Genomic DNA, 26668 nt, shown 5'->3' with positions numbered 1-26668 from the left:
GTTTCAACTGGGTTATTCCCACACTGGTGGGCCCAGAGCAGGCTCTGGTCATGGTACAGGAAGTAGACACTCTCTTGAGGAAGGAGGCCATTGAGGTGGTCCCTCCTCATGACAGGGAGTCTGGGTTCTACAGCCGGTACGTCATAGTTCCAAAGAAGGATGGAGGGTTGTGTCCCATTTTAGATCTGCATCAGCTGAACCGCTCAGTCATGCGACTGAAGTTCTGGATGCTCACTCTCAAGCAGGTCGTGTCTCAGATCAGGTCCGAGGACTGCTTTGTCACGATTGATCTAAAAGACGCATACTTCCATGTCTCCATCCTTCCCACTCACAGGAAGGTCCTGAGGTTCGCTTTTGGGGGCAAAGTGTACCAATATTCTTCCCTTCGGCCTTGCACTCTCACCCCGCACTTTCACAAAGTGTGTGGATGCAGCTCAGGCTCCACTGCGACACCAGGGCATCCGCATATCGACGATTGGTTGATTTTAGCTCAATCAGAGCAGACGGTGGTTCAACATCGAGATGTAGTTCTCGCCCACATGAGAGTGCTGGGGTTAAGACTAAACGCCTTGGAAAGTGTGCTTTCTCCATTACAGAGGACCACTTATCTGGGCGTGGTGTGGGATTCAACCATGATGCAGGCACGATTGTCACCTGCTCAGATCGAGTTGATCCTGACCGCAGTTGCAAGAGTGATAGAAGGCTGGTCACTCACTGTCAAGCAGTTTCAAAGACTGCTGGGTCTGATGGCAGCTGCTTTCAACATGACACCTCTTGGCCAGCTTTACATGAGACCCCTACAGTGGTGGCTCAAGACCAAGGGGTTATCCCTGAGGGCAAACCCACTTCGTATGATCAAGGTCACGCAGCAATGCCTACGTGCCTTGGACATATTGAGACCATCCTCCAATCCAGAGCTCCCTCCACAAGGAAACTGTATGCCTTGAAGAGGAAATTTTTCACATCTTGTTGCGGAGACCGCCAGCTCGACCCAGTTAACTGCCCGATTGGTACAGTGCTGGAGTTCCTGCAGGCCCATTTCTCTGCAGGGTTGACCCACTCCACCCTGAAGGTCTATGTGGCAGGCATTGCGGCCTACCACTCCCCTCTCGGTGGCCAATCTGTTGGAATACACCCCCTAGTTACATGTTTCCTCCATTGTGCACTGAGGCTGAGGCCTTCAGTACGTTCTTGTGTCCCTACGTGGGACCTGGCTGTGGTGTTAGAGACTCTCTGTAATCCTCCATTCGAGCCAATTGAGGAGATTTCTGATCGCCACCTCACTATAAAGACTGCCTTTCTGCTGGTGATATCTTTTTCTTAAGAGAGTTGGGGACCCTCCCCTCGCCCTTGGGGGTCAAGGCTCACTCCACTAGAAGTGTGGCGACCTCAAAGGCCTTCTTAGCAGGTGTCCCTATGCAGGACATCTGCAATGCTGCGGATTGGTCCACGCCCTTAACCTTTGACAGGTTCTACGGCCTAGATATGTGAGCCACTCCAGGCTCTTCTGTTTTCTCGCCCTAGCTAGGCTTCGCCATACGTGCTTTTAAGCTTCCTGGTCTCTGATGTCACCCGCCTATGGCGTCTCGCCCATCCATTGGACTGATTACACACATGATTAACGCTCTGAAGTCGATTAACGCGTATACGCGTTTTGGGGTATTTTCTCCTGATAACCCCGAAAAGAACTTAAATTACACTTTCAGTTTTGATCGTACAGATAAGAGCAATACATCAATCGAATCTGTAAAGGGTCTACTATTTTTTGTATACAGACATAATAACAACAAAACTTATGTGCACTTATAAAATAAAGATAACAAACAAGGAGTGCTGTCTGCAGCCTTTGTCTGCGCTGATCTTCAGTTACAAACACGTCATTAAAATGAACTGTAACTCAGTGAATACTCAACGAAGAGACATGAGAGAGATATCTATAGAAAGCCTGACATGTCTACTTTTAAACTAAATAAGTGCTGCCGAAAACAAATAGTCTGTGATAAAGTAATCCATATGAAAACAACGCGATGTCCGTTTTTCACGTCTCCCTTCATTATCTTATAATGTGACCACGCCCCCCCGCCGCCGAGCGCGCTATTGAGATTCAAATGTTTCACTGAAGCGCGCGCGTCGGCTTTTGAATACGCCCACACAACAGAAGACAACGCAGCGAGATTGTTCTTCAAGTTTTTTTATTTTACTGTTTGCTTCGCGATGAGAGGAATAAGACATAATTCACCCCAAAAAGATGTGATGTGGTTGAGGATTTGAGATTTGGATTTCCTCAGAAAAAAAAAGAATGAAGCACTTTATTCAGCAGAGATTATAAACATGAGTAAGTCTCTTATTTATTTATATACTTGTACTAGTTTTCACATAACGTGTAAACATTTTACTAGTTAGACTTTTTCCAAAGACTTTTTCCAAACTATAATTCCTGACTAAATGTATAATCAAGTGAAATATTATGAAGTTTCAATAACAATATACACTACTATACCATTCAAAAGCTTGATGTAAATAATATAAATGTAACAATAAATGTAACTGTAACAAATGTAACAAACATTGCTGTTCTTTCAATTTATCCCCCCTAAACCTGAAAAAAAAATATTCTCAGCTCTTTTCAACATTAATAATAATAATAATAATAATAATAATGATAACAATAAATGTTAATAATTGTTTTTTTTTTTTTTTTTTATAAGAAATAAGATTGTTAAAAGGATTTCTGAAGGATTGTGTGACTGGAGTAATGATGCAAAAAATTCAGTTTGAAAGTCACCTTTGATTGTTTCTAATAAACTGTTTATCTGCACTCACAAGTGAATATTAAATTATGTTGTGGGATAATTAAATATATTCTAAATAAACTACAAACATAAAATTATATACATTTATTTTGTCCTCACATTCTTTCTTGTAACTCATCCCTCTCAGTGACACAGCTGACTGAATGGCTCATTATGCAGCTCATTATGCAGGCCTTTGTCTTCTCAGGTGTGAATTCATGATAGTTGACGCCTACTCGCATATGACTTTTTACCAACAAAAAGTGTCTTAGAAAATTTAAATCAATATATTGTTTTCTGTAAGTGAGTAAACAAGATGATTTTCACATCATTTAGAAAAAAAAAATTCTAGGCTACAAGCTCCAGTTCTCAAAAGTCCCGGGAACCAATTTTCTGTATGTGTTTTTATTGCCTTATTCAAGTGATTTAACATTTTTAGTTTTTCACTAACCACGCATTACATTTTTTTTTTCTCAAAAAACACAATCATGTACATACATGCAGCTCACATATTATTATAGCCCAGTTTTGTGCTGATTACAGTGAGATTAGACTTTAGCCATTTAGATATTTATAAGAAACTGAAAAAAGCACAAATGTCAGGGCATGACAAAACTTCTCCAGGCCCCAAAAATACCCTTAGACTCCAGAGGGTTAAGAGCCGGTCATGCTGGAGGCATTCCCAAAGCATTCTCCAACGTAGCGTCTTGTTCCTTCGAGGATACATGGTTACATGCGTAACCTGAGACCTTTACAGCAATATGTGAAATTGCATAGAAATGAACAACCATCAATCACTTAATTAACATTGAGTTCCTCCAGGAAGTTAAAATTATATTAGATTTACATTTACATTTACATTTACATTTAATCATTTAGCAGACGCTTTTAATCCAAAGCGACTTACAAATGAGAACAGTAGAAACAATCAGATCAACAAGAGAACAACAACAGTATACAAGTGCTATGACAAGTCTCAGTTAGTCTAGTACAGAACACGTAGCCAGGGTTTTTTTTTTTTTTTTTTTTTTTTTTTTTTTTAATAAATATGATAGACAAGAAAAAGAAAAGGTAAGTACTAGTATTAGTTGGTTAAGTGCAGGCACCAGTTCAGCTGGATGCACCAGTTCAGCTCAGAAACTGGAGGTAAGTTACTTGCATTGCCTGTGTAAAGGGGGTTCCCTTTGTTGTCATCGAAAAAGGGGTTTCCCGAGGTTACTGATTGGCTGGAAGTTCAGTAGTCGTTGAAGTGGCGTCTTGGGAAGCCTGTGGTTGGGAGTTGTCTGAAGATGCAGCGTTGTGGGCTGGTTGTAGTTTTTAGGCGGGCACTCGAGGTCGGACTCATAGACACAGCATTACAAAACTTAACTCAGAACACGAAACTCTCAATGGAAAAGAAAATAAACTAAAGTAAAAGAATAGAAGTAAAGTTTGACGAGACTAGGTGGCATTTTTCCTCATGGTTTTGGTGCTCAAAGAGTGCTAAAAAGCAGCGTCAAAAGGCGGTGGCAAAAAGGCAAAATCAAATCAAATCAAAGTTTATTTATAGAGCACCTTTTTAAAACAGCAGGTGTTCACCAAAGTGCTGTACATACAATATAAAATAAACAGTAGAACTAAAAAGCATAAAAAGAATAAAATATAATAAATAAAAACACAATAAAATAAATGCAATAAATACAATAATGATTTATAACACACACTTAAAAGGACTCCTAACAGGTAACTCTCATACTGTGTTATATGTTGTACTATACAAATATGTTTTTAAATGTAATTTAAAAACAGCAAGTGAAGGTGCCTGCCTAATGTACAAAGGTAAATCATTCCAGAGTTTCGGGGCTGCTACTGCAAAGGCACGGTCACCTCTGCTCTTTAATCTTGCATTGGGGGACACTAAACGCAGTTGCCCAGCAGACCTAAGTGCTCTGGATGGAGCATATGGCTGTAATAGATCTGAGAGGTATTTAGGAGCAGTGTTATTTAATGATTTAAAAACTAAAAGTAAAATCTTGAAATCAATTCTAAAACGAACTGGCAACCAGTGAAGGGAAACTAATATAGGTGTAATATGGTCTCGTTTGCGTGTCCCTGTTAATAAACGTGCAGCCGCGTTTTGTACCCTCTGCAAACGTGTTAGAGATGCCTCACCAATGCCTACATAGAGACTATTACAATAGTCCAGGCGGGATGATATAAAAGCATGGATGAAAAACCTAAAAAGCAAGCATGACTAAAAAGTGGTCTAAAAGCAAAAGCTAAAAGCTAAAAAGCTAAAAGCAAAAGCTAAAAGCTAAAAAGCTAAAAGCACGACTACAAGCCATGACCAAAAAGCTAAAGAGCTAAAAGGCAAAATTTGATGGTGTCCTGAGTATTTAAACCGTGCTGTGGGACACCTCCCAAATGGTGTCTTAACCAATTAGATATTGTCTTTGCTCCGGGCGTTGTATATTTCTCCTCCCAATTCATAAATCAAATGTTATCTTATCAGTCACGTGGTCCAAATTTTCCCGCTCTTGCAGAGTATAATTTTGGACATAATTTCTATAACAACAATATGATACATTTGACAAAGTATTGATTGATAGAAACATTTAAAGCATGCATTTTCACACTCATACATACCCAACATGAATATAATCCTATAAACTATTCAATAGTTATTCAAAATACATACACAATGAGTGATTAGAACATTACAGACAAATGTGTGGGTTACATACATGCTATGAAGTTATGCAATGGACTGATATATGTTTATAAGTCCTTTTAAGATGGTTTTAGTTGCATCTACGTATGAAAAAGGCAGTCTCTCTGTCATTCTGTGAACGTGTGAGTGTGCTTTGTGAGGAACAAAAGGACAAAAGGTCTAGAAGGAGCCTGGTCTTTGTCCTGGGTGAGGGAAACCAATCCAAAGACCTTGAGATCATGATTATTATCATTGGTTTACATGTGATGGTCATGCTATGCATCTCTTTGACCATCAATCTTGCTTACTTGACCCAAAATTGACATTTACATTTATGCATTTAGCAGACACTTTTTATCCAAAGCAACTTACAGTGCATTCAGGCTAACATTTTTTCATCCTCATGCATTATCGACCCTGTTTACTACTGTAAAACTGCTTTGACACAATCTTTATTGTATAAAGCACTATATAAATAAAGGTGACAGCTTGACTTGACTTGCTATGCTCATTAGCAATGATGGTTTTCCATTTTCACACCACAGGGACATTTTTCATAGTTCCTATAACTATTGGTTCAAATAAAGCGCCTGTTTTTTGTGTGTGTGTGGGGGGGGGGGTGTTTGGCTCGCAGGAACTAGTAATGATTTTAGCTACAGGAACACCTGTAAATTTGGGGGAACTAAATTAGCTCCTACTTCAGATTGGCAAAAACATGCCATACAAAACACAGACACCATTTTAAAATGTTGTGTAAACACACAGTTTATATTTACTTACTCAATTAACTAACTCCACGAAAACAGAAAACCGTGATAGATGGACCAACACTGAAGTCCAGGCACTTCTCTCTCTCCATTCTCCAGTTGCTGATGTTGTTGAATGACATGCTTAAATGATGGTCTGTTGGTCATAGTATTGTCAATAATACAAATTTGTTCAATACATATCATTACTAAAGTAACCGAAACAATACCCCTTGTCTGCAGTATCAATACACCGATACTATCAGTTGTGCTTTCTCTCTCTTCTCTCTGACAGTGAGCTCATGCACACTGCAGTGTAATAAGAATCATAAACCTGTTGCACAACCAAATTCACATTTAATAACAGGTTTTTATATAACATATCTTTATTTTGTGGTCCAATGTGGCTTCTTATCACAGAATGGGGTAGAAAATATATTATTTTATAGTGTACTATAATAAATGCTATGGCTATTAGCAATGCATTTTAAATATATATATATATACATATATACATATACATATCTTCTGAGAATGCCCAAGATGGCTTGAAGAACACAGGTAAACCATATATTGTTGCAGTCGTGTGTTTATTATCTTCATGTTTGAAGCGTTTCAGTCAAAGCATTTGTACCTTATTTTTATTCAGCAATAGCTGGATGCCTTTGTCCATATTAGGGATTTCCTGCAAAGTCATATGTTATATTACTGCCGTGAGTAATATACTGATGTTGTGTCCAAAATCGCCCCCTACAACCTTAAATAGGACACTGTTTGAGGTGCCAGTCATTTATAATAGTGTCTGAAAGAATAGTGGAAAATCAAGTGCACTCATTGAATCCCATAATGCATTGCAATAAAGAGTGTAAAACCAATGTACACTCAACAGCTAGAGATTACTTATAATGCCCTTAGAAAGTTGTGCTGAATGAATTCCCCCGTCTCACCAGCTTAATCATCCATTCATCCATTTCCAAACCGCTTGTCAAATGTGGGTATACTGTAATACAGGTATACATTTATTTTTAATTGATTGTTAAATTTTTTAATTAAGGTTTGTACCTGCTAGTTTTCCTAACAGAGTTTAAGATAAATATTTTCATTACTACTGCCAGTTTGCTACGTTTCAAATCATTATTAAACATCGAGCACAAACTATGCAAAACTGGCAGCCCTTCTGGTGCACACAATGTAAAAATGTTCTAGCCTTGCTATATTTATCTTTTAATAAAAATCTAAAAATTTATGCCCTTAATGTTGTGTCAGTTTTTCCCAGTGGTACTGAAAATGGTATTAAAAATATCAATATTTTTCAAGGTATCGTATCAAACTTAGAAATCCCATTATCGTGACAACAGTAGTCATATGGCTTACATCACTTCAGAGTTCCTACTGCTGTTGCAAATGCCACCAAGAAAATGGTCCTAAGGGAAAACTTAGTTCTTGGGGGAATGCCTTGGAGGTTATAGAGTACAAACATTATAAAGAAAAAACTGAATTTATTTGTATGTTACCAGGTGAATTTGGGTAAGTATGAATGTGTTGTAGTTGACATCAATTTTAAGGTTTCCAAACATAGTTAAACATAGATAAATCCTGTCTTTCTCTGTTCTAGTCACTGCTGCTGCAGCTGGAGGTGCTAAGGACTTTTTATGGCAGTCAAATGCAAAAAGCATAGGATTCAGTTATGAGATGAGTAAAAGGCAGACGCCACAGATCGTCTTCTTGCCCTCTAAAAGGTGCCTGCCAGATGTCGCAGCACACTTATCTGATGGAGTTGGAAATTTGTTTATGCTAGTCCACAGGTATTTAAACCTTGGGTTACAAGACTTAAAAAATTGGTCACCATGATGATTTAAGAAAATATATATATATGTATGTAACAAAGTTCAAGACTCAAGGCAAGGCAGGAAAGATTCACAAACTTCGCAATAAACTGAATTGAGTGACAGCTTTCCACTGATTATAAAGGAAGCTTTCTTGGCTATATATAAATCCATTTACAATTTGAATAAAAGTTTTGTTTTTTATGATAATAAGAGGATCAATAGCCACATACATGCTGTAAGTTTCGAGAGTCAAAATAGATGTGCATGAAGGCTAAAGCACCCTCACTAATTTCAGAAGCACCATCGGTGATTGATCGGGCCTGATGCTCCCAGAGCTATACATATATTTGTATTATTTTACACTACATGTACATGGTTGCATATATGGGTTGCGTCAATTTAAAAAGGTTGCTCTTAAAAAAAAACTGAAAGCCACTGTGCTCTCCAACAAGATCCAATCAAAATGACCAAACCAAATCCTTTCTCCACTTTTTCAGAGAGTGGCCTGGAATGTGCTGTTCATTGCACAGTCTATCAGATAGAAGGACAGACAAGCCAATATAAAAAAAGGATTATAAATAAATATTTTTGACAACTTTGGCAAAAGCTCCCTATGGCCAATCCATCCCAGACGAATATGACTCTGTCTGATCACAACCTCTGCTTGATTGTCATAGGCTCTGGGGAGAAAAGTTAGACAACTGGTTGTGAAATGTACTGGATATGAAATCTGACCTCTTTCCAGTCAGGCCAAATAGTGAATGACACTAATCATCATCTAAACCTCTGCATCTCAGCACCACAGAATTTATTCAAATCATATTATTCAAATCACAAACTCACACTCAACACTTAATTTTATTAGTAAGACTGAAATAAATTATTTGTTAGAAACACGTTACTTGCAGGCTGAGGAGTGAGATGCCATCAACAATAAGAATCAGAGATAACTTTTAGCTACAGTCTTTGAGACACAGAGTTGGTGAGAAAACCAGCACAAATACTTTGTAGTTTTCAGCTGTCTATGTCTATAGAATTATACTTTTTATATATTGGGTCAAAACTTTGTCATAAATGCATTACAGTTAGTACTATAAGCCACTATGCAGACTATGTGAGCATTAATTGAGTCTTTAAAAAGTTTTTGAAATTGGCCAGTGGGCCATGACCTGACCACATTTGTACAGAGTCACCAGTGACAACAACCAGAGTAAGGTATTTCAAAATACATTTTCCCTTTTGCCTCCCTGTTTACTAAAACAGCCAGTAAGTCAGTTGACTTGGGACACAAAGTAACTATTCACCAGTGAAGGAAAGTTCATAAAGTCTCTGTAGAGATACATAGAGAGCAGCACATACAGTATTTCAGAAAGGTGCATTTCATAGATGAGCTCAGCTGCCTGCAGGATTAATAAACACCAGATAGTTTCAAAATACACATTCATACAAGGCTTTAAGGATTCAGTAATTTATAACTGTCATATTGATATTTAGTGGTTTCTGCTAAGGAAAGAAAGAATCACTATTGCTATTGCTCATATTTTAGGTCCTTTCACAACCAAATGCAATGTAAAACAGCACAACAAATCAATGCCGAATTATATATTCACAAGTGTGAAACAAATATGTTTTGGGCTCAGTGAAAAGCACTGAGCTATCAGTTCATGTCAAGGTCTACTATACTGTATCTTGTTCTGGTCAAGAACCACTCACATGAAATAAAAATAAATATATAACTGCATTGGCTGAGCAAATAAATATGATAATCAATAGTACAAAAATGACCAAAAATGTCCACTTTGAGAGTATGCTATCTTTGTCATTCTTGCTCTCTCTCTCTCTCTCTCTCTCTCTCTCTCTCTCTCTCCACTTTGTGGCATGGCTGCATTACCATAATTCAGGGGTCCACTGTCAATTATTCCTTGCATATTTTTTCTTATACAAAAGTAAACTAATGGTCTTATTTGAGTGCTGATATCTCATCTATTAGTACTCGTAGTTTTCATTGGTTGTATCACTCTGCCTGTATATGGTTGTATTTATGTCTAGTATGCATTTATGTCATCTGTTACTGAGCATTGCTCTGCATTATTCACAAAGAATTCTTATTGTCCAAAATTTTGAAAATTAGAGTAAATCTCTAGCACCATGACGGATGAAAAACTTTGATGACATCATTCTGCACTTCAGCTTCTTTCTAATTCTTTCTAATCTTTCTATCAGATTTTCTATGTGCGGGCATATGATACACTGGTCATCTCCTCTGTACAGGATGTTTTCCCCGCCTGTGGCCCGAGATGCTGGGTATGTTCCAGCATCTCCACGACCCCAGAGAGGACAAGATTAGAGAATAGATGGATGGATAGAGGTTCATATGATTAGGGTTAGAGCTAAAGTTTGCAGGAAGGTAGATTACCAGGAACACTGGGCACCCCTCATACAAAGGAAATAGGGGATAGTGAAAGCATGCACACAGTGTGCTCCAGTACAGAGGTCATATGTGTTAGTTGGTGTAGACTACAAAACATATCCAACCCATTTGATTTCTAAACAAAATGTTGTATTTTTAAGAATTATAGAAGGAATTAAGCATCTCAAAAAGTTAGAAAACCTTAACATTATAAACAGCACTGACAAACTGAGGAGAGGAAACAACAATGGAGCCATGTAGGTTTTTTTATAGCACAATGACCTCTTATGTGTGTAAAAAAATGCCTTAATCTTTCACAACCCTTGATTTGTATTATATTATAAATTTTGTGTCTCACACAGAGTTAATGTATGAATGTGTGAATGCGGAATGTTTTATGCAAACAACTATATTCTGGACCAGTTTCAGTGTGCCACCAAATGCTCTCTATGTCTAACAAAGAAATGGGCAATTCTGGTCCTGGAGAAAATGTAAGCAAAGTCTTGAGGACTGCTTGAAAATTAAAGGCGTGTTTGATTAGGGATGGAGCTAAACTTTTCAGGACAGAGTTGGCCATCCCTGACATGTGAACCCAAGCTTATATTATTTATAAATAAATAAATCAATCAGTTGGTCAGTGCGTTGTCATGACCATAAAGACACACTCACCAAAGAAAAATAATTTTTTTTTTTTTAGATTTGTCCGATACGAGTAAATCCAAAGGAACCCCATGTTTAAAATCTTCAGACATTCATAATTTGCAACGAGAAACGTGTGTGTCGACATTTCTACAAAAAGATATTACATTGTTTCTTAGATGTTTTGCAACATTTTCAAAGCGAAAAGTCCAGTGAGTGGTACTAAAAACTGCATTCAGTTTTATCCTAAATGATAAACGTGAATATGGCAGAATTTTCTTATGTTGTTTATTGTAAATGTCTGGTGAGTGGCACTAAAGTTAATACTGTATCGTGTTCCAAAATAATGTACCACCTAAACTAAATCTTACCCTAAATTTAAAAAAAACACACACACACACATTTGTTCAAGCAATTGCATAATTTTTCCCTTTTTTCAGCTGAATTACATCTTATGCAGTTTTCACATCTTTCAAAACCTGATCTCATTCTTTCATTACAGTTATTACAGTTAATATTTATTTCGTACTGTGAAACTCTTTGTGATACTTTGTGATTTTGTTTTGTACTAATGCAAATAAATTAAATTAATAAAAAATTATGAAATTACTGAAATGTTTGAAAGTTTTAATTTTAATGATCTGTTGAGATAGTGAGATAAGTACTAAGATTATTGAAAATTTACAACTTGCTTGTGGAAACTGCATCAAAACAACCTCCTCTATTATTATAGAGGCTTTCAGATCTTATGCAAGGCCTTAAGATGCAGTAATAGCAGTAACCATGGTAACAGAAATTGTAGTTCTGTGCCCTGCGATGTTACAGATGCTGTGTGTCATATTTTCAACAGGGCCTTAAGTTTCACAATGCTTGACCTGCAACCTAATGAACTCCAGCACCAATAACTGTGAAAATGTATTTGCACAACAACAGAGGCAGAACATTCACTGTCCATTGTCCAAGACTGGAATAGTTTCATGGAAAATCTAATTTTTAGCCAATTCTTTCATTGGGAGAAACACAAGCAATGTCTTATGCACAAGCAGATAATGGAAATGAACCTTTACATTTCAGAATGCACCCACTACATAACATTGATTTCACTCTAGTCAATAAATATTAATGAACTGTAATAATTCATTTGTATAAAATTAATTTAAATGTTTGTCATAATATGGCATAACTCCTAAAAAAACATAACTGTGGGAATATTATTTTTCTAAATAACAGTGTAATATATAATATATAATATATTTAAGAACATAAGCGCTAATTAAGAACATAAGTTACTGATTTAGATTTTGGCTACAAGATATGATGTGACTTTCACACATTAAGTGATGTTTAATAAACAAATTTCGGGAGGAGCATGCACGGATAATTAACACGGCCAGTTCATCATTAGTGATTACACCGTTTACCAATCAGCTCAAGAGGAAACACCTATAAATAATCAAGTACGTCCTACCTTCGTTATGGCTCGACTTTCAGCATTCGGTGCGCTCTGTTGCCATCTTATCACAGACCCAATTTTCCGTCCAACGAAGAGATCTATACAGGGGATTTTTTCAGATCTGCCGCATTTGCCGGCCTCATGATAACTCCTACCCCGCCAAACAAGGCCACCGAGCACCAGGCGTTATCGCGACAACTGCTCTTCTTGACCAGCCACACGCTGTGGCCAATAGACCGTGCAAAGCCCCGAGCTCGCCTCGCTCAACACCACCATTGTCCCGCTCAAAGACCCGGCTCTCCTCGAGCGCTGGATCGCGGCAGCAGCAGGCATTCAACGAGCCTGGGCCGCACCCCAGATCGCACGGCAGCAAAGCCTCACTCGCTTCCTGCCGCGGCTCAGCATTTCAACCCCAGCTTTTTCGGCCGCAGAGCAGTTTGAGGCTGCCTCCACTAGCGGCGCAGACCGTGTGTTGCAATTTAATACATTTTTAGAGTTGTCATCCACACTGAAATGTCCGAAGGCATTACATTTGCCTTACTGTGCATGTATAAACCTCACCAAGATGATACAGACATAAGTTTCATGCAATTCTTCTGGCAGGATCAATTTATTTATGGAAATATTTCACCATTAACTGGCGCACTCACTCAGAATTGATCTTAAACGCAACTGCCCTCGTGTTTTCCGCAGGACAGCAATCGTGAGTACATTTTCTGTTGTCTTTTTAGGACTGCAATATGAAAAGAGTACAAAGTAAATATCTTTAGAAACAGCATGAAAGTGAATAGCACATAACTACAAATTAACGTTACTGCTACAAATATGTCTATTGGTACGATGTGCAGTGTTTCCCACAGCCTTACACTCTATTTGTGGCGGCACTCCCCCGCCCCCATATATACATATAAATGCAAATTCATTTTCTGCCAGCAGGAGGCGCATTAAGAGCAGGAGAGATACAGGATTCTCCGGTAACGGCTGCAAAACAGCGCTGAGCTCACAAACGCTGCCTTATCAAGCATTACATGCAAAATGAAATGAGAATGAAATCAAAAATTTTCTAAATACAGTCGGTTTCCTTCTGAAATACAGTGATATAAAAACACCCGCATCGGTTTTTGCTCATGTTTATCGGTTTTTGCTCATGTTTATTCAATAAATTCAAAGCCTTTTGGGAAATCTATTTGTGGCGGTAAGTTTTGATGCTATGGCGCCCCGCCACAAATAAATCAATGTGTGGGAAACCCTGATGTGTTACAAGACTAAACATGCTTCATCGTTTTCAAAAGCCTCTGTTTCCACAGTCCATACTACAACGTGAAAACAGCATTCTCAAATTTATCTGCTCTGGAGAGTGTTTAAAAAGGCTGAAAGGCCAAAACGAGAGGAAAAGATGCTTTTCAACAGGAACATATTAATGTGGACAAGGCTTGAGGAATTGTCAAATCAGGCAACCAATTGCTAAACCGGCTACACAGTAGGCTACCCAGGCATTTTAAGCTTGCCCCGTCAAATGTTACTAACCCTTCTACTTTCCTACAGCCAACAACTACAGCAGCCGAAGCAAGCATGAAGCTGCTTCTACTTGCAACACCGGCCCGCACATCCAAGTATTTCCATCCTGTTACTTCTAACCCCCTTTCTTTTCAGTGTCCTCCTGCTCACGTAGCAGACATTAGCATAAGGTTGCCTCTGCTAGCAGTGCAGGCTACACAGGTTCTTCAAGTCATCATACACCCCAAGCCCTTCCCACGGCCTACAGCTACAGCAGCTGAAGCAAATGTGAGGCAGCCTCCATTTGTAAACATGCCCAGAACTCTTCTGCTCCCTCATGCTACTAATAACCATGTTTCTGTTAAGCGGCCTCCAGCTCCCGTAGTAAACTGCACACAGGCTGCACACAGGGTCTTTAGGATTCCCTTCCTGTGGCCTACAGCACGTGAAGCAAGTGGCAAGCTGCTTCCGCTTGCAACACAGACCCTCACATCTCAGACCTTCCTCCTGCTGCTACTTACCCCTTTTTCCTTTTCAGTGGCCTCCAGCTCCCGTAGCAGACACTAGCGTGAGCATGCCTCCGATAGCGGTGCAGACCCATTCACAACCCCCTCCCCTACTCATGGCCTGCAGCCCTACAGTCTAACCCCAGTGTGAGGCTGCTTGCATTAATGGCGCAGGCCCTGATGCCCGCCATTCACCCTCTCTTTCCCCCTCTCTTCTTCCACTTCCGGAGCCATCCCAAGCGTGAGCACGCCTACGCAAGCGTGACCATGTCTCCGCAGGCAACTCCAGCAACTATCTTTCCTCCTCCTCTCATGCACCCCTTCCTTCTCTGTTCTGCCCTATCCATCCCTCCGAACACTCTTGGCTTAGGCCCCGATGCCTGCCATTCCCGTCTCTTTTTCCCTCTCTCTTTCACTCCCAGAGCTGTCCCAAGTGTGAGCATGCCTCCGCTAATGGCGCAGGCCCCCAATGCCTGCCATTCCCCTCTTCCACTCTCGAAGCCATCCCAAGTGTGAGCACGCCTCCGCAAGCGTGAGCAAATCTCCACAGGCGGCTCCAGCAGTTATCTTTCCTCCTCCTCTCATGCTCCCCCCACCCTCTCCGTTCCCACACCCCACCCATCCCTCTAAACTCTCCTGGCGCAGGCCCTGAAGCCCGCCATTCCCCTCCCCCTGAAGCCCGCCATTCCCCTCCCCCCTACCTCTTCCCCTCAGCGCTCCCTCCCTGAGCCGTCCCAAGTATGAGCATGCCTCCGCTAATGGCGCAGGCCCCGCCATTCCCCCTCTCTTTCCTCCCCTTTCTTCCACCCCTGGAGCCATCCCAAGCAGCGTTAACCTTGACAGGCATTCTTGATTTAGTCTATCTTTATCTTGGGATGAAAATATGTTAGTTGATGAATATTTTTTTTATTCATCTTCATTGACTAAATTAACACTGGTCCCAAGTGTGAGCATGCCCCCGCAAGCGGCTCCGGCAGTTATCCTTCCTCCCCCCCGCATGCTTGCCCCTCTTTCTCTCCATCCTCCGCTACACCCCTGCCCATCCCTCCGAACACTCTCGCCTTGGAACCACCCCCTGTAGCCAGCAACATCAGGACACAGATTTTGTCAGAGGGCAGAGGCCTTGAAGATCTAGAAGCTCACCGAACCCTCAACAGCTGACCACTTTAACACCCGTCCATCCCTGTTCACTCAAACTCCTGAACAACCATAGCTAACAACCTTTAACCCTCTGAAGTCGATTAACGCGTATACGCGTTTTGGGGTATTTTCTCCTGATAACCCCGAAAAGAACTTAAATTACACTTTCAGTTTTGATCGTACAGATAAGAGCAATACATCAATCGAATCTGTAAAGGGTCTACTATTTTTTGTATACAGACATAATAACAACAAAACTTTGTGCACTTATAAAATAAAGATAACAAACAAGGAGTGCTGTCTGCAGCCTTTGTCTGCGCTGATCTTCAGTTACAAATGCGTCATTAAAATGAACTGTAACTCAGTAAATACTCAACACAGAGACATGAGAGAGATATCTATAGAAAGCCTGACATGTCTACTTTTAAACTAAATAAGTGCTGCCGAAAACAAATATTCTGTGATAAAGTAATCCATATGAAAACACACGATGTCCGTTTTTCATGTCTCCCTTCATTATCTTCTAATGCGACCACACGCCCCACGCGCCGAGCGCGCTTTTGAGATTCAAATGTTTCACTGAAGCGCGCGCGGCTTTTGAATACGCCCACACAACAGAAGACAAGGCAGCGAGATTGTTCTTCAAGTTTTTTTTATTTTACTGTTTGCTTCGCGATGAGAGGAATAAGACATAATTCACCCCAAAAATATGTGATGTGGTTTGAGGATTTGAGATTTGGATTTCCTCAGAAAAAAAGAATGAAGCACTTTATTCAGCAGAGATCAGAAACATGAGTAAGTCTCTTTTTATTTATTTATATACTTGTACTAGTAGTTTTCGCATAACGTGTAAACATTTTACTAGTTAGACTTTTTAAGAAGTTTTTTTAAAATATATTTTTTGTGTAAATGTATCATCAAGTGAAATATTATGAAGTTTCAATAACAATATACACCTACTATACCATTCAAAAGCTTGATGATGTAAATAATATAAATGTAACAATAAATGTAACTGTAAACAAATGTAACAATCATTGCTGTTCTTTCAATTTATCCCCCCTAAAAAACCTAAAAAAAAAAATATTCTCAGCTCTTTTCAACATTAATAATAATAATATAATAATAATAATAATAATAATAATAATATTAATAACATAAATGTTTTTTTTTTTTGTAGAAAATAAGATTGTTAAAAGGGATTTCTGAAGGATTGTGTAACTGGAGTAATGATGCAAAAAATTCAGTTTGAAAGTCAGCTTTGATTGTTCCTAATTAAACTGTTTAACTGCACTCACATGTGAATATTAAATTATGTTGTGGGATAATTAAATATATTTTAAATAAACTACAAACATAAAATTATATACATTTATTTTGTCCTCACATTCTTTCTTGTAACTCATCCCTCTCAGTGACACAGCTGACTGAACGGCTCATTATGCAGCTCATTATGCAGGCCTTTGTCTTCTCAGGTGTGAATTCATGATAGTTGATGCCTACTCGCATATGACTTTTACCAACAAAAAGTGTCTTAGAAAATTTAAATCAATTTATTGTTTTCTGTAAGTGAGTAAACAAGATGATTTTCACATCATTTAGAAAAAAAAAATTCTAGGCTACAAGCTCCAGTTCTCAAAATTCCCGGGAACCAATTTTCTGTATGTGTTTTTTTTATTGCCTTATTCAAGTGATTTAACATTTTTAGTTTTTCACTAACCACGCATAACCATTTTTTTTTCTCAAAAACACAATCATGTACATACATGCTGCTCACATATTATTATAGCCTAGTTTGTGCTGATTACAGTGAGATTAGACTTTAGCCATTTAGATATTTATAAGAAACTGAAAAAAGCACAAATGTCAAGGCATGACAAAACTTCTCCAGGCCCCAAAAATACCCTTAGACTCCAGAGGGTTAACATCATCTAATCCATCTATAACGGCCCATCCCCACTCCCGCTGTCCCAGCAGCACCCCGCTCCCGCAGGGGCCCCTCCCAATTCCCACACTGTCGCAGCAGTTCCACCTCCCACAGGAGCCTTACCTAATTCCCACACTGCCACAGCAGTGCCCGCTCCAGCAGGAGCTTTTACAGATTTCCCCACTGCCACTGCAGCTCCAGCAGGAGCATTACCTAATTACCACACAGTTCCTGCTCCCAAAGGAGCCTTACCTAATTCCCACACTGCCACATCAGTTCCCGCTCCCGCAGGAGCCTTTTCTCCATTTCCTCACTGCAGCAGTTCCCGCTCCCATAGGAGCTTTTCTCCATTTCCCCACTGTTGCAGCAGTTCCTGCTTCCGCAGGAGCTCTTCACTGCCGCAGCAGTGCCCGCTCCTGCAGGAGCTCTTGCATATTTCCCCACTGCCGCAGCAGTGTATGCTCCCGCAGGAGCCTTTCTGTATTTCCCCACTGTCGCAGCAGTGTATGCTCCCACAGGAGCCTTTCCATATTTCCCCACTGGCGCAGCAGTATCCGCTCCCACAGGAGCCTTTCCTATCTTTCTCTACTGCCGCAGCAGTGTCCACTCCCGCAGGAGCTCTTCCATATTTCCCCACTGCCACAGCAGTGTATGCTTCCACAGGAGCCTTTCCGTATTTCCCCACTGCTGCAGCAGTGTCAGCTCCCGCAGGAGCCTTTCTGTTTTTCCTCACTGCCGCAGCAGTGCCCGCTCCCGCAGGAGCTCTTGCATATTTCTCCACTGCCGCAGCAGTGTATGCTCCCGCAGGAGCCTTTCCGTATTTCCCCACTGCCGCAGCAGTGTCCACTCCTGCAGGAGCTCTTCCATATTTCCCCACTGCCACAGCAGTTCCCACTCCCGCAGGAGCCTTGCCTAAATTCCCTCACTGCCGCAGCAGTTCCTGTTCCAGCAGGAGCCTTCAACTTTATTTGAATCTGCAGCAGTGTTCTCTTCCGCAGAAGCCATTTTTTCTTTTCAGATGCCACAGCAGCAGCCGCTTCAGCAGAAGCCAATTTCTCTGTTCAGATGCCGTAGCAGTTCCCACAGGAGTTTTCTTTTCAGATGCTGCAGCAGTATCTGCTCCCGCAGGAGCTCTTCCATTATTTTCCCACTGCCGCAGCAGTTCCCGCTCCAGTAGGAGCCTTTGTCTGTATTTTAATCTGCTGCAGCAGTGCTAGCTTTTGCAGAAGCTATTTTCTCTTTTCAGATGCCGTAGCAGTTCCCACTCCTGCAGGAGCCTTTTTTGTGTTTCCCTACTGCCGCAGCAGTAGCTGCTCCCGCAGGAGCCTCTATCCATATATCCCCACTGCCGTAGCAGTGCCTGCTCCCACAGGAGCTCTTCCATATTTCCCCACTGGTGCAGCAGTGTCAACTCCCGCAGGAGCCTTTTCTATCTTCCCTACTGCCGCAATATTTGCTTATTGTGCAGGAGTTGTCATCTCTCTCTTTCAAGTGGACGCTTCCACGGAAGTCAAATTCTTTTCCTAGACACTGCCGCAACAATTATATACCAAAGGACGTCCAGCACCCATCTAACATTAAGCCCTGCTTTTTGGGGAGTAGTAAATGTGCGTATCTGTTCTAATTGCTTTTTGGGGAGCACTTTGGGCTGGGCCGGACTCCGAGCTCAGACCCCTCTCCCCACACGGGGGGGGGTGGATGCCCCGGCGCGGGAGTCTTGCCGGGCTCGGAGCTCTCTCCCCGGACAGCACGCCAAATATGCATAACCTTTATTTAATTTTAAGTAAATGTGAACTCGTGAAGTGATGTTTCATAAACAAATTTCAGGAGGAGCATGCACGGATAATTAACACGGCCAGTTCATCATTAGTGATTACACCATTTACCAATCAGCTCAAGAGGACGTCCTACCTTCGTTATCGCTCGACATTCAGAATCCCTCCGACAACCCGATCTCACACCTTCGGCCAAGTTTCTACCCCAGCTCAGGTAGAAGCACTCAGGGGAGCACTTTGGGCTGGGCCGGACTCCCCGGGCGCGGGAGTATTGCCGGGCTCGGAGCTCTCTCCCCGGACATCACGCCAAATACGCATAACCTTTATTTAATTATAAGTAAATGTGAACTCGTGAAATGCAGTAAATTACTGCACAATTGTGAGATTGACTTTTCAGCAGCTGTGGCTAATATAGAGCCAGGTGGGGTAGTGCCCCATCAAATCAGACCTACATTCAACATGTAAATTTGTTCAGAATTCTGCAACAAACATTAATCAGAGTTTCTAGATTATTTAAAGTCATAAAATGAGTTGGATACAATGAAATTTAGTGGCAAAGTTACACATTGTGAGTAGGACATCTAAAAATGGACTATTAAAATAAAGTGTAAGCCAAATATATATAAAAGTTTGAGATCTGTAAGATTTTTTGTTTGTTTGTTTGTTTTTGTTGTTGTTTTTTTTTTATTAGAAGTCTATTCTGCTCACCAGTGCTGCATTTATTTGATCCACAATACAGCAAAAACAGTATGTGAAATATTTTTCAATTTAAATGAACTGTTTTCTATTTGAATTTGTTTTGAATTTGTTATATGTACTGTGTGTGTGTGTGTGTGTGTGTGTGTGTGTGTGTGTGTGTGTATTAATATACTATTACTATACACACACACACACACACACACACACACTGTACATATAACAAATTCAAAACAAATTCAGATAGAGGTGTATATTCAAATATAGCCATCCTTCCGAAAACCTAAGGGAGCCCTCTCCCGAATACTGAACTGTTTGTTTCTTCGTTAGTTACTTCCTGTGTGGCAACTTATTTAAACCATTCTGTTGCATTCTTTCATTGCGAAGTACTGGCTTACCGAGCATTATTTTCTGTGTATTTTGCCCTATCGTTATGACCCTTGTGCCTGCCTTGCTTGACTAATGCTTGCTGGATTACACCTACTGCTTTGTTTGTTTGTTTGTTTGTTTGGACTGATCCCATGTTTGTACAAAATCTCATCATCTACAATATGTTCTTGTGATTTGGATTGGCTCACTGAGTGCTATTAAACTTCTAGCATTTGGATCCTATGCTGCCTTCATGTCGTCACCATCATCATCGTCACAGAATACTTCGCCTAACATGGATTCAGCAGAAGTATCTCAACTGCAAGCAGCGTTCACCTATAAGAGTGAGCTGCTCAAGGGTTTATTTATTTAATCTTTATTCCAGGTTTATTTGACAGGGACAATGCACATTAATAATACATACATTTACAATGTGCCAGAATGCAGTCCCTGGACTGCTGGTAAAATTGTCACTCTAAAAATATAAAATAAATAATCTATAAATAATGCATACATGCCCTAAACTACATATAAATTTACGCTATATCTAATACATATAGTTCTATCCCAATACAAAAAAAATTAAAAATAAATAAAAAATCAGCATTCAATTAAAAATTATGCGGTAACACTTTATAATAACTGCATGCTATTAATCATTAGTTAAGCATTAGGAAACAGTTAATTCATCATTTATAAAGCATTAATAGACATTAATAAGCAGTTTATAAATACAGATATAAATGCTTTATACTTGATTTAAAAGCATATCTATAATGTATTTAATAATTGTTTTTTCATACTTTATTAATGATCAATTTATCATTTCTAAATGAAGTATAGCATTATTTACACACCAGTTATAAAGGAGTTGTCAGTGGTTCATAAGATCACTTAGAAATTGTAAGTAAATGATTGTTTTTCTATTTAAATGTGCATTCATACATATTATTCAGACATATAGTTATAGAGTGTTAATAAATAGTTTATTAACATGTATTTCTACTGTAATTCAGGGTTAATTCAGGTAGTTATAAAACATATGTAGTTGTTAGTTAACTATTTTTGTGAGCTCATCTAAAGTGAGAACTATTTATGCCTTGTAAAGCATTTACAAATGAGATTTAAAGGCTGTTAATATTTCTATGTTCTGTATCACTGTGTTGAGTTTGTTTCCTTTTTCCTGTTTAGAAGATAACTGAGCCTTTAAATATCCTTTATAAATGCTTTACAAGGCATAACTAGTCCTCACTTTAGATGAGCTCACATAAATAGTTAACTGACCACTACTAAATGCTTTATAACTACCTGAATGTACTACATTTACTTACAATTTCTTGTGATCTTATGAATCACTGGCAACTCCTAAATAACTGGTTTGTAAATAATGCTATACTTCATTGAGAAATGATAAATTGATCATGAATAAAGTATGACAATAAAGTTATTAAACACATTATAGATATGCTTTTAAATCAATAATACAGCGTTTATATCTGTATTTATAAACTACTTATTAATGTCTATTAATGCTTTATAAATTATGAATTATCTGTTTACTAATGCTTAATTAATGATTAATAGTGTGCAGTTATTATAAAGTGTTACCAGTTATGCTATACATGGAACCAACAACAAGAATAAACACCAGCTCACTCATACACACACAATCTGACTGTCAGACAATATGACAAGCAATGTATCAATAATATCGATTTACAGGCAAGGATAATGTAAACCAGGGATAGGCAACTCCGGTCCTGGAGGGCCACTGTCCTGCAGAGTTTAGCTTCAGCCCTGATAAAACTCACCTGCCTGTATCTATCAAGTAATCCCGAAAACACTGATTGCCTTGTTCAGGTGTGTTTAATTAGGGTTGGAGCTAAACTCTGCAGGACAGTGGCCCTCCAGGACCGAAGTTGCCTATCCCTGATGTAAACATACAGACAAGTAACAGTAGTTTAACCTTAATTATTCAATCGGTACTAAACCAAACAACCTCATATACATAAAATAAAAAAGAACAAGAACAACTAAGCTCTAGACATCCTGGAATCCACCGAACCACAATGTAATGCATTCTAATGGCTGAATATCAACAGGGGTGCCGTTAATTTTGCCAAGGCTTGTAAGTCTGTGCTTGTTTGAAAACCCCTTGCGAACTTCCAGCAAGCCTGCTCTAGCCCCTGCAAATCCCGCATTGACCCTGGTCACACTTATCAATAGACTCAATCACAGATCTGCCCAATTCTAACGGTTACACCACCATCATGGTAATCGACTGATCTCACATTTGCACAAAATCTGCTTGTCTCTTCATCTATGATACTTCTAGCATTTGGATCTCAAGCTGCCTCTATGTCATCAACATCGCCGTCGTCAGTATATATATATATATATATATATATATATATATATATATATATATATATATATATATATATATATATATATATATATTTTTTTTTTTTTTTTTTTTTTTATGAATGTGTGTGTGATATACATATAAATGTATGTGTGATGAAAATCTGATGAGCTGAAGCGCAGTATGATGTCATTAAAACTGTTGATCCATAGTTGATCCATGAGCCTACTGTCTCACTGTCTTAGACACTGTCTGCTCACTATCCTAACTTCCAATTTAAAACTTTTAGTCTTTGACAATTCCCCATCTTTTGTGGGAATGACATCATCAGAGTCATTCCAGTTCAAAATAAGTCAATAGTTCACCCAATGAAAACCTCAAAATTCAGAAACCACTAATATGAATACTGGAGTCCCTGAATGTAGTCATGATGTTTTGTGGCTATGCTACGTTTGCTACTTTAAAGTTGGAAAATATGATAATCTTTTAAAAAGGACCATTTAAAAAAAATGGTCCTTTTTTAAAGGATTGCCTTTGCTGACCTTTACTCTGGTGCACCAATCTCAAGGCAACAGTCCTGTGTGACTCAACCTGTTAGCTGCACACACAGAGGATTTCAACTGCCCTGCTAGGATACACACAGTATTAATAACTTTCGGCTATCCGCTAGTAACCCAGCCAGCCTTGTTATGTCATGTTGGTGGAAGAAAAGGATAAACACTTCAAATGTGTTGTGATTGAGAGACCAAGACATGATGGTTTTAAGACGTTGCTGGTTTCCATTTACTGAGCAAAAAAGATTTGTTATTCTGCACACAAAAGCCTTACAGTCAAAACAAAACTATTAACAATGCTTAAATCTATATAGCACTCTTTAGAACCAGACATTTTCAGAATGAGATGAAAATGGCCTGTCATACCTGGACTGAGGTGCAGCGTCTCATTGTTGCAGAAGTCTGTAAAGCAGCAGTTGCGTTTGGAGACGTTTCGGGAGCTGTGGCAGAACACCTGACCCTTGAGCTGTGATGGGGACATGCAAGACTTCACTGCCTTCTCCTTCCCATTTATAAGCATTACTGAGTTCCAACATGCTCCTTCTGCCTCCGTCTCACAGGTGTGGTTTACACACAAGTGACACACACACTTCAAGGCTGAGAAAAAAAAGATTAACAGATTGATGTTTGGCAAAAAAAAATATAAAAAATAAAATAATAATAAAATAAATTTTATATATATATATATATATATATATATATATATATATATATATATATATATATATATATATATATATATATACATATATATCCTTTTATTTAGATAAAATTCCTTAGGCACAGTAATATGGAGGGCCAAATTACTCTAAATTAAATAATTAAATAAATGTTGAAATATATAAATAAATTATGAATTACATAATGAAATAATTAAATACATGAATGCATAAATGCCTAAATAAATATATAAATATTTATTTATTTATTCATTCATTCATCTCTTCATTTATTTATGTGTTTAATTATGTATTTATTCATTCATTTATTTATTTATTCATTAATTTCCTCCCTCCACATTTCATTTTCAGGGTTATGGTTGTAGGCTCGTCACTCAGTGGGCGGCGTCACCTTTCAAACTCGCCTTTTTCTTGTTTTTCACATCACAAGCTATGGCCAAGGATGGTACAGTAAAAGATCTGTTGTTGACTCTTGCAGATGAAGTTGTCAATCAAAACATTGACTATGACATAATTTTAATTCAAGTAGAAAATATCTGGGAGATGTTGGCTGAAATCAGTGCTGTCAACGATAGTAACGTTGGCTTTATGCACCTGTTTCACACTGGATGCGCGAGCTGTCATATTTTCCAGCATTCTCCTCCGAACACGGTGTGCCATGTGCTTTGATGTACTGTATGATATGGCCAGTATACTCTGTTGTGATGCGTCTTGTGCCCCTCTGTCTTACACACATATGTAAATAACATGCTGCATATAGGTAGTTTACATTATAAAAAGTAATCTTAAAGTTAACAAATGCCTCTAGTTTTATTAATTTAAACAGGCCTTTGAAGTTTGGGCAGAAAACTTGTAGTAGTGATGTGTTTTCATGCATTTTATTTTTGCATATGGTGATTGTGAAACATGAATGTATTTATTACTCGAAAATGTGTTATTTTTCATGTTAATCAGGTCAGTTTTGATCAAAAACAATACTGCCTCGCCACCTCTACATGCGGTGTGAATACTCTGAGGGTGCCGAAAAAAATATGCGCTGCTTACGCTCTGTTTACTCCGGCAGCCAACATCTCCCAGATATTTTCTACTTGTATTAAAATTGTCATTTTTGATTGATAACTTCATCTGCAAAACTCAACAACAGATCTTTTACCGTAACATCCTCGGCCATAGCTCGTGATGCGAAAAACAAAAAAAAGGCGCCCAAATTAGAAAGACCAAATAAATCGAGTTTGAAAGGTGACGCCGCCCACTGAGTGACGTGCCCACAATGAAATGTGCAGGGAGGAAATAAATGAATAAATAAATACATAAACAAGTGAACAAATAAATAAAAAAATGAATGAATGGATAAATAAATACGTAAATAAATAAAGAAATGAATGAATGAATGAATGAATGAATGAATGAATGAATATTTATTTATGCATTTCTGCATTTATTTCTGTTTAAATATTTCATTATGTATTTAACTATTTATGCATTTCTGCATTTATTTATGCATTTATTTGTGTGTTTAAATATTTCATTAAGCATTTAACGATTTATTTATATAATTCAACATTTATTTAACTATTTGATTTTGAGTAATTTGGCCCTCCATACAGTGAAAACAATTATATGTAACCATTATTATATAAAATTAATGAATTGAAAAAAGCATATTTATTATTATTATTATTATTATTATTATTATTATTATTATTATTATTATTATTATTATTATTATCATTATTATCCATAAATATATGAATGAATATATCATTCATATAAAATATTTTACATAAAATCAAGCCATTTTGCGGTGTTGTATGGCAAAATGAAATCCTCCATTGATAGTTGTGTTGCTTGTTTTGACAGTATAGAAAAATAAATATGTCTATGTCTGGTTTGAAAATGCATTGCACATATCAGGGAATAAATGTTTTGTCACACAACATGTTGACCAGATAAATGGTCCGTTTCAGCTGAAATCTTGTTTGGATCAGGCACTTCAATATGGCCATGGTTGATGTTGTGAGTAAACGTACAAAACAGATTTTAGAAAAAGTGTGGACTTATTAAATCTACAGAAAAGGACAGATTTGTTTGTTTGTTTTTTATTTGTTTGTTTGTTAATTTATTTGTTTTACCATTTTAAACTGTACAATTTACAGGTTGTTTGTAAAATAGATTTACCTAGCCTTGTCACCCCATCGACTGAGCATATCCCACCAGTCTTCAGGTCTTTACACTGGCTTCCAGTTACATTAAGAATTGATTTTAAATCATTAAAACTTGTTTATAAATTACTCAATGGCCAAGGACCTCAAAACAGTGCAGATATGCACACTAAATAGAAACCTAGAAGACCACTCAGATCATTAGAATCAAGTCAGTTAGAAATATCATGCCAACACTCAAAGCCAGGTTAGTCCAATTTTAGCTATTATGCCACCTGCAGTTGGAACCAGCTTCCAGAATAGCTCAGATGTGCTAAAAGAGTAGCCACGATTAAATCCAGACAAATTATTTTTATTCTTTGCTTTTATTATTTTTATTTATTATAATGCTATTTGTATTTTTTATGTATCTGTTGTTTTTATTTTATGATTATTTTAA

General features: G+C 38.5%; 1 protein-coding gene across 2 annotated transcripts in view; it reads right to left on the bottom strand.

Moving 5' to 3' along the window:
* Positions 1–26668, bottom strand: part of LOC109065484 (activin receptor type-1C-like) — a 75180-nt gene that overhangs the window by 38989 nt on the left and 9523 nt on the right. For both annotated transcript variants that reach the window (XR_006160732.1, XM_042763105.1), the window contains exon 2: positions 23754–23984. Coding sequence is in view for 1 of the 2 variants with exons in the window: in XM_042763105.1 (XP_042619039.1) it covers positions 23754–23984 (231 nt within the window). In the remaining variant the exon portion in view is untranslated. The remainder of the gene's footprint in view (positions 1–23753; positions 23985–26668) is intronic.

This window comes from Cyprinus carpio, chromosome A9, assembly GCF_018340385.1.
Source record: "Cyprinus carpio isolate SPL01 chromosome A9, ASM1834038v1, whole genome shotgun sequence".
Taxonomy (NCBI): Eukaryota; Metazoa; Chordata; class Actinopteri; order Cypriniformes; family Cyprinidae; genus Cyprinus; species Cyprinus carpio.
The sequence above is the reverse complement of the archived record's forward strand: the minus strand, read 5'-3'. Positions and strand labels throughout refer to the sequence as shown.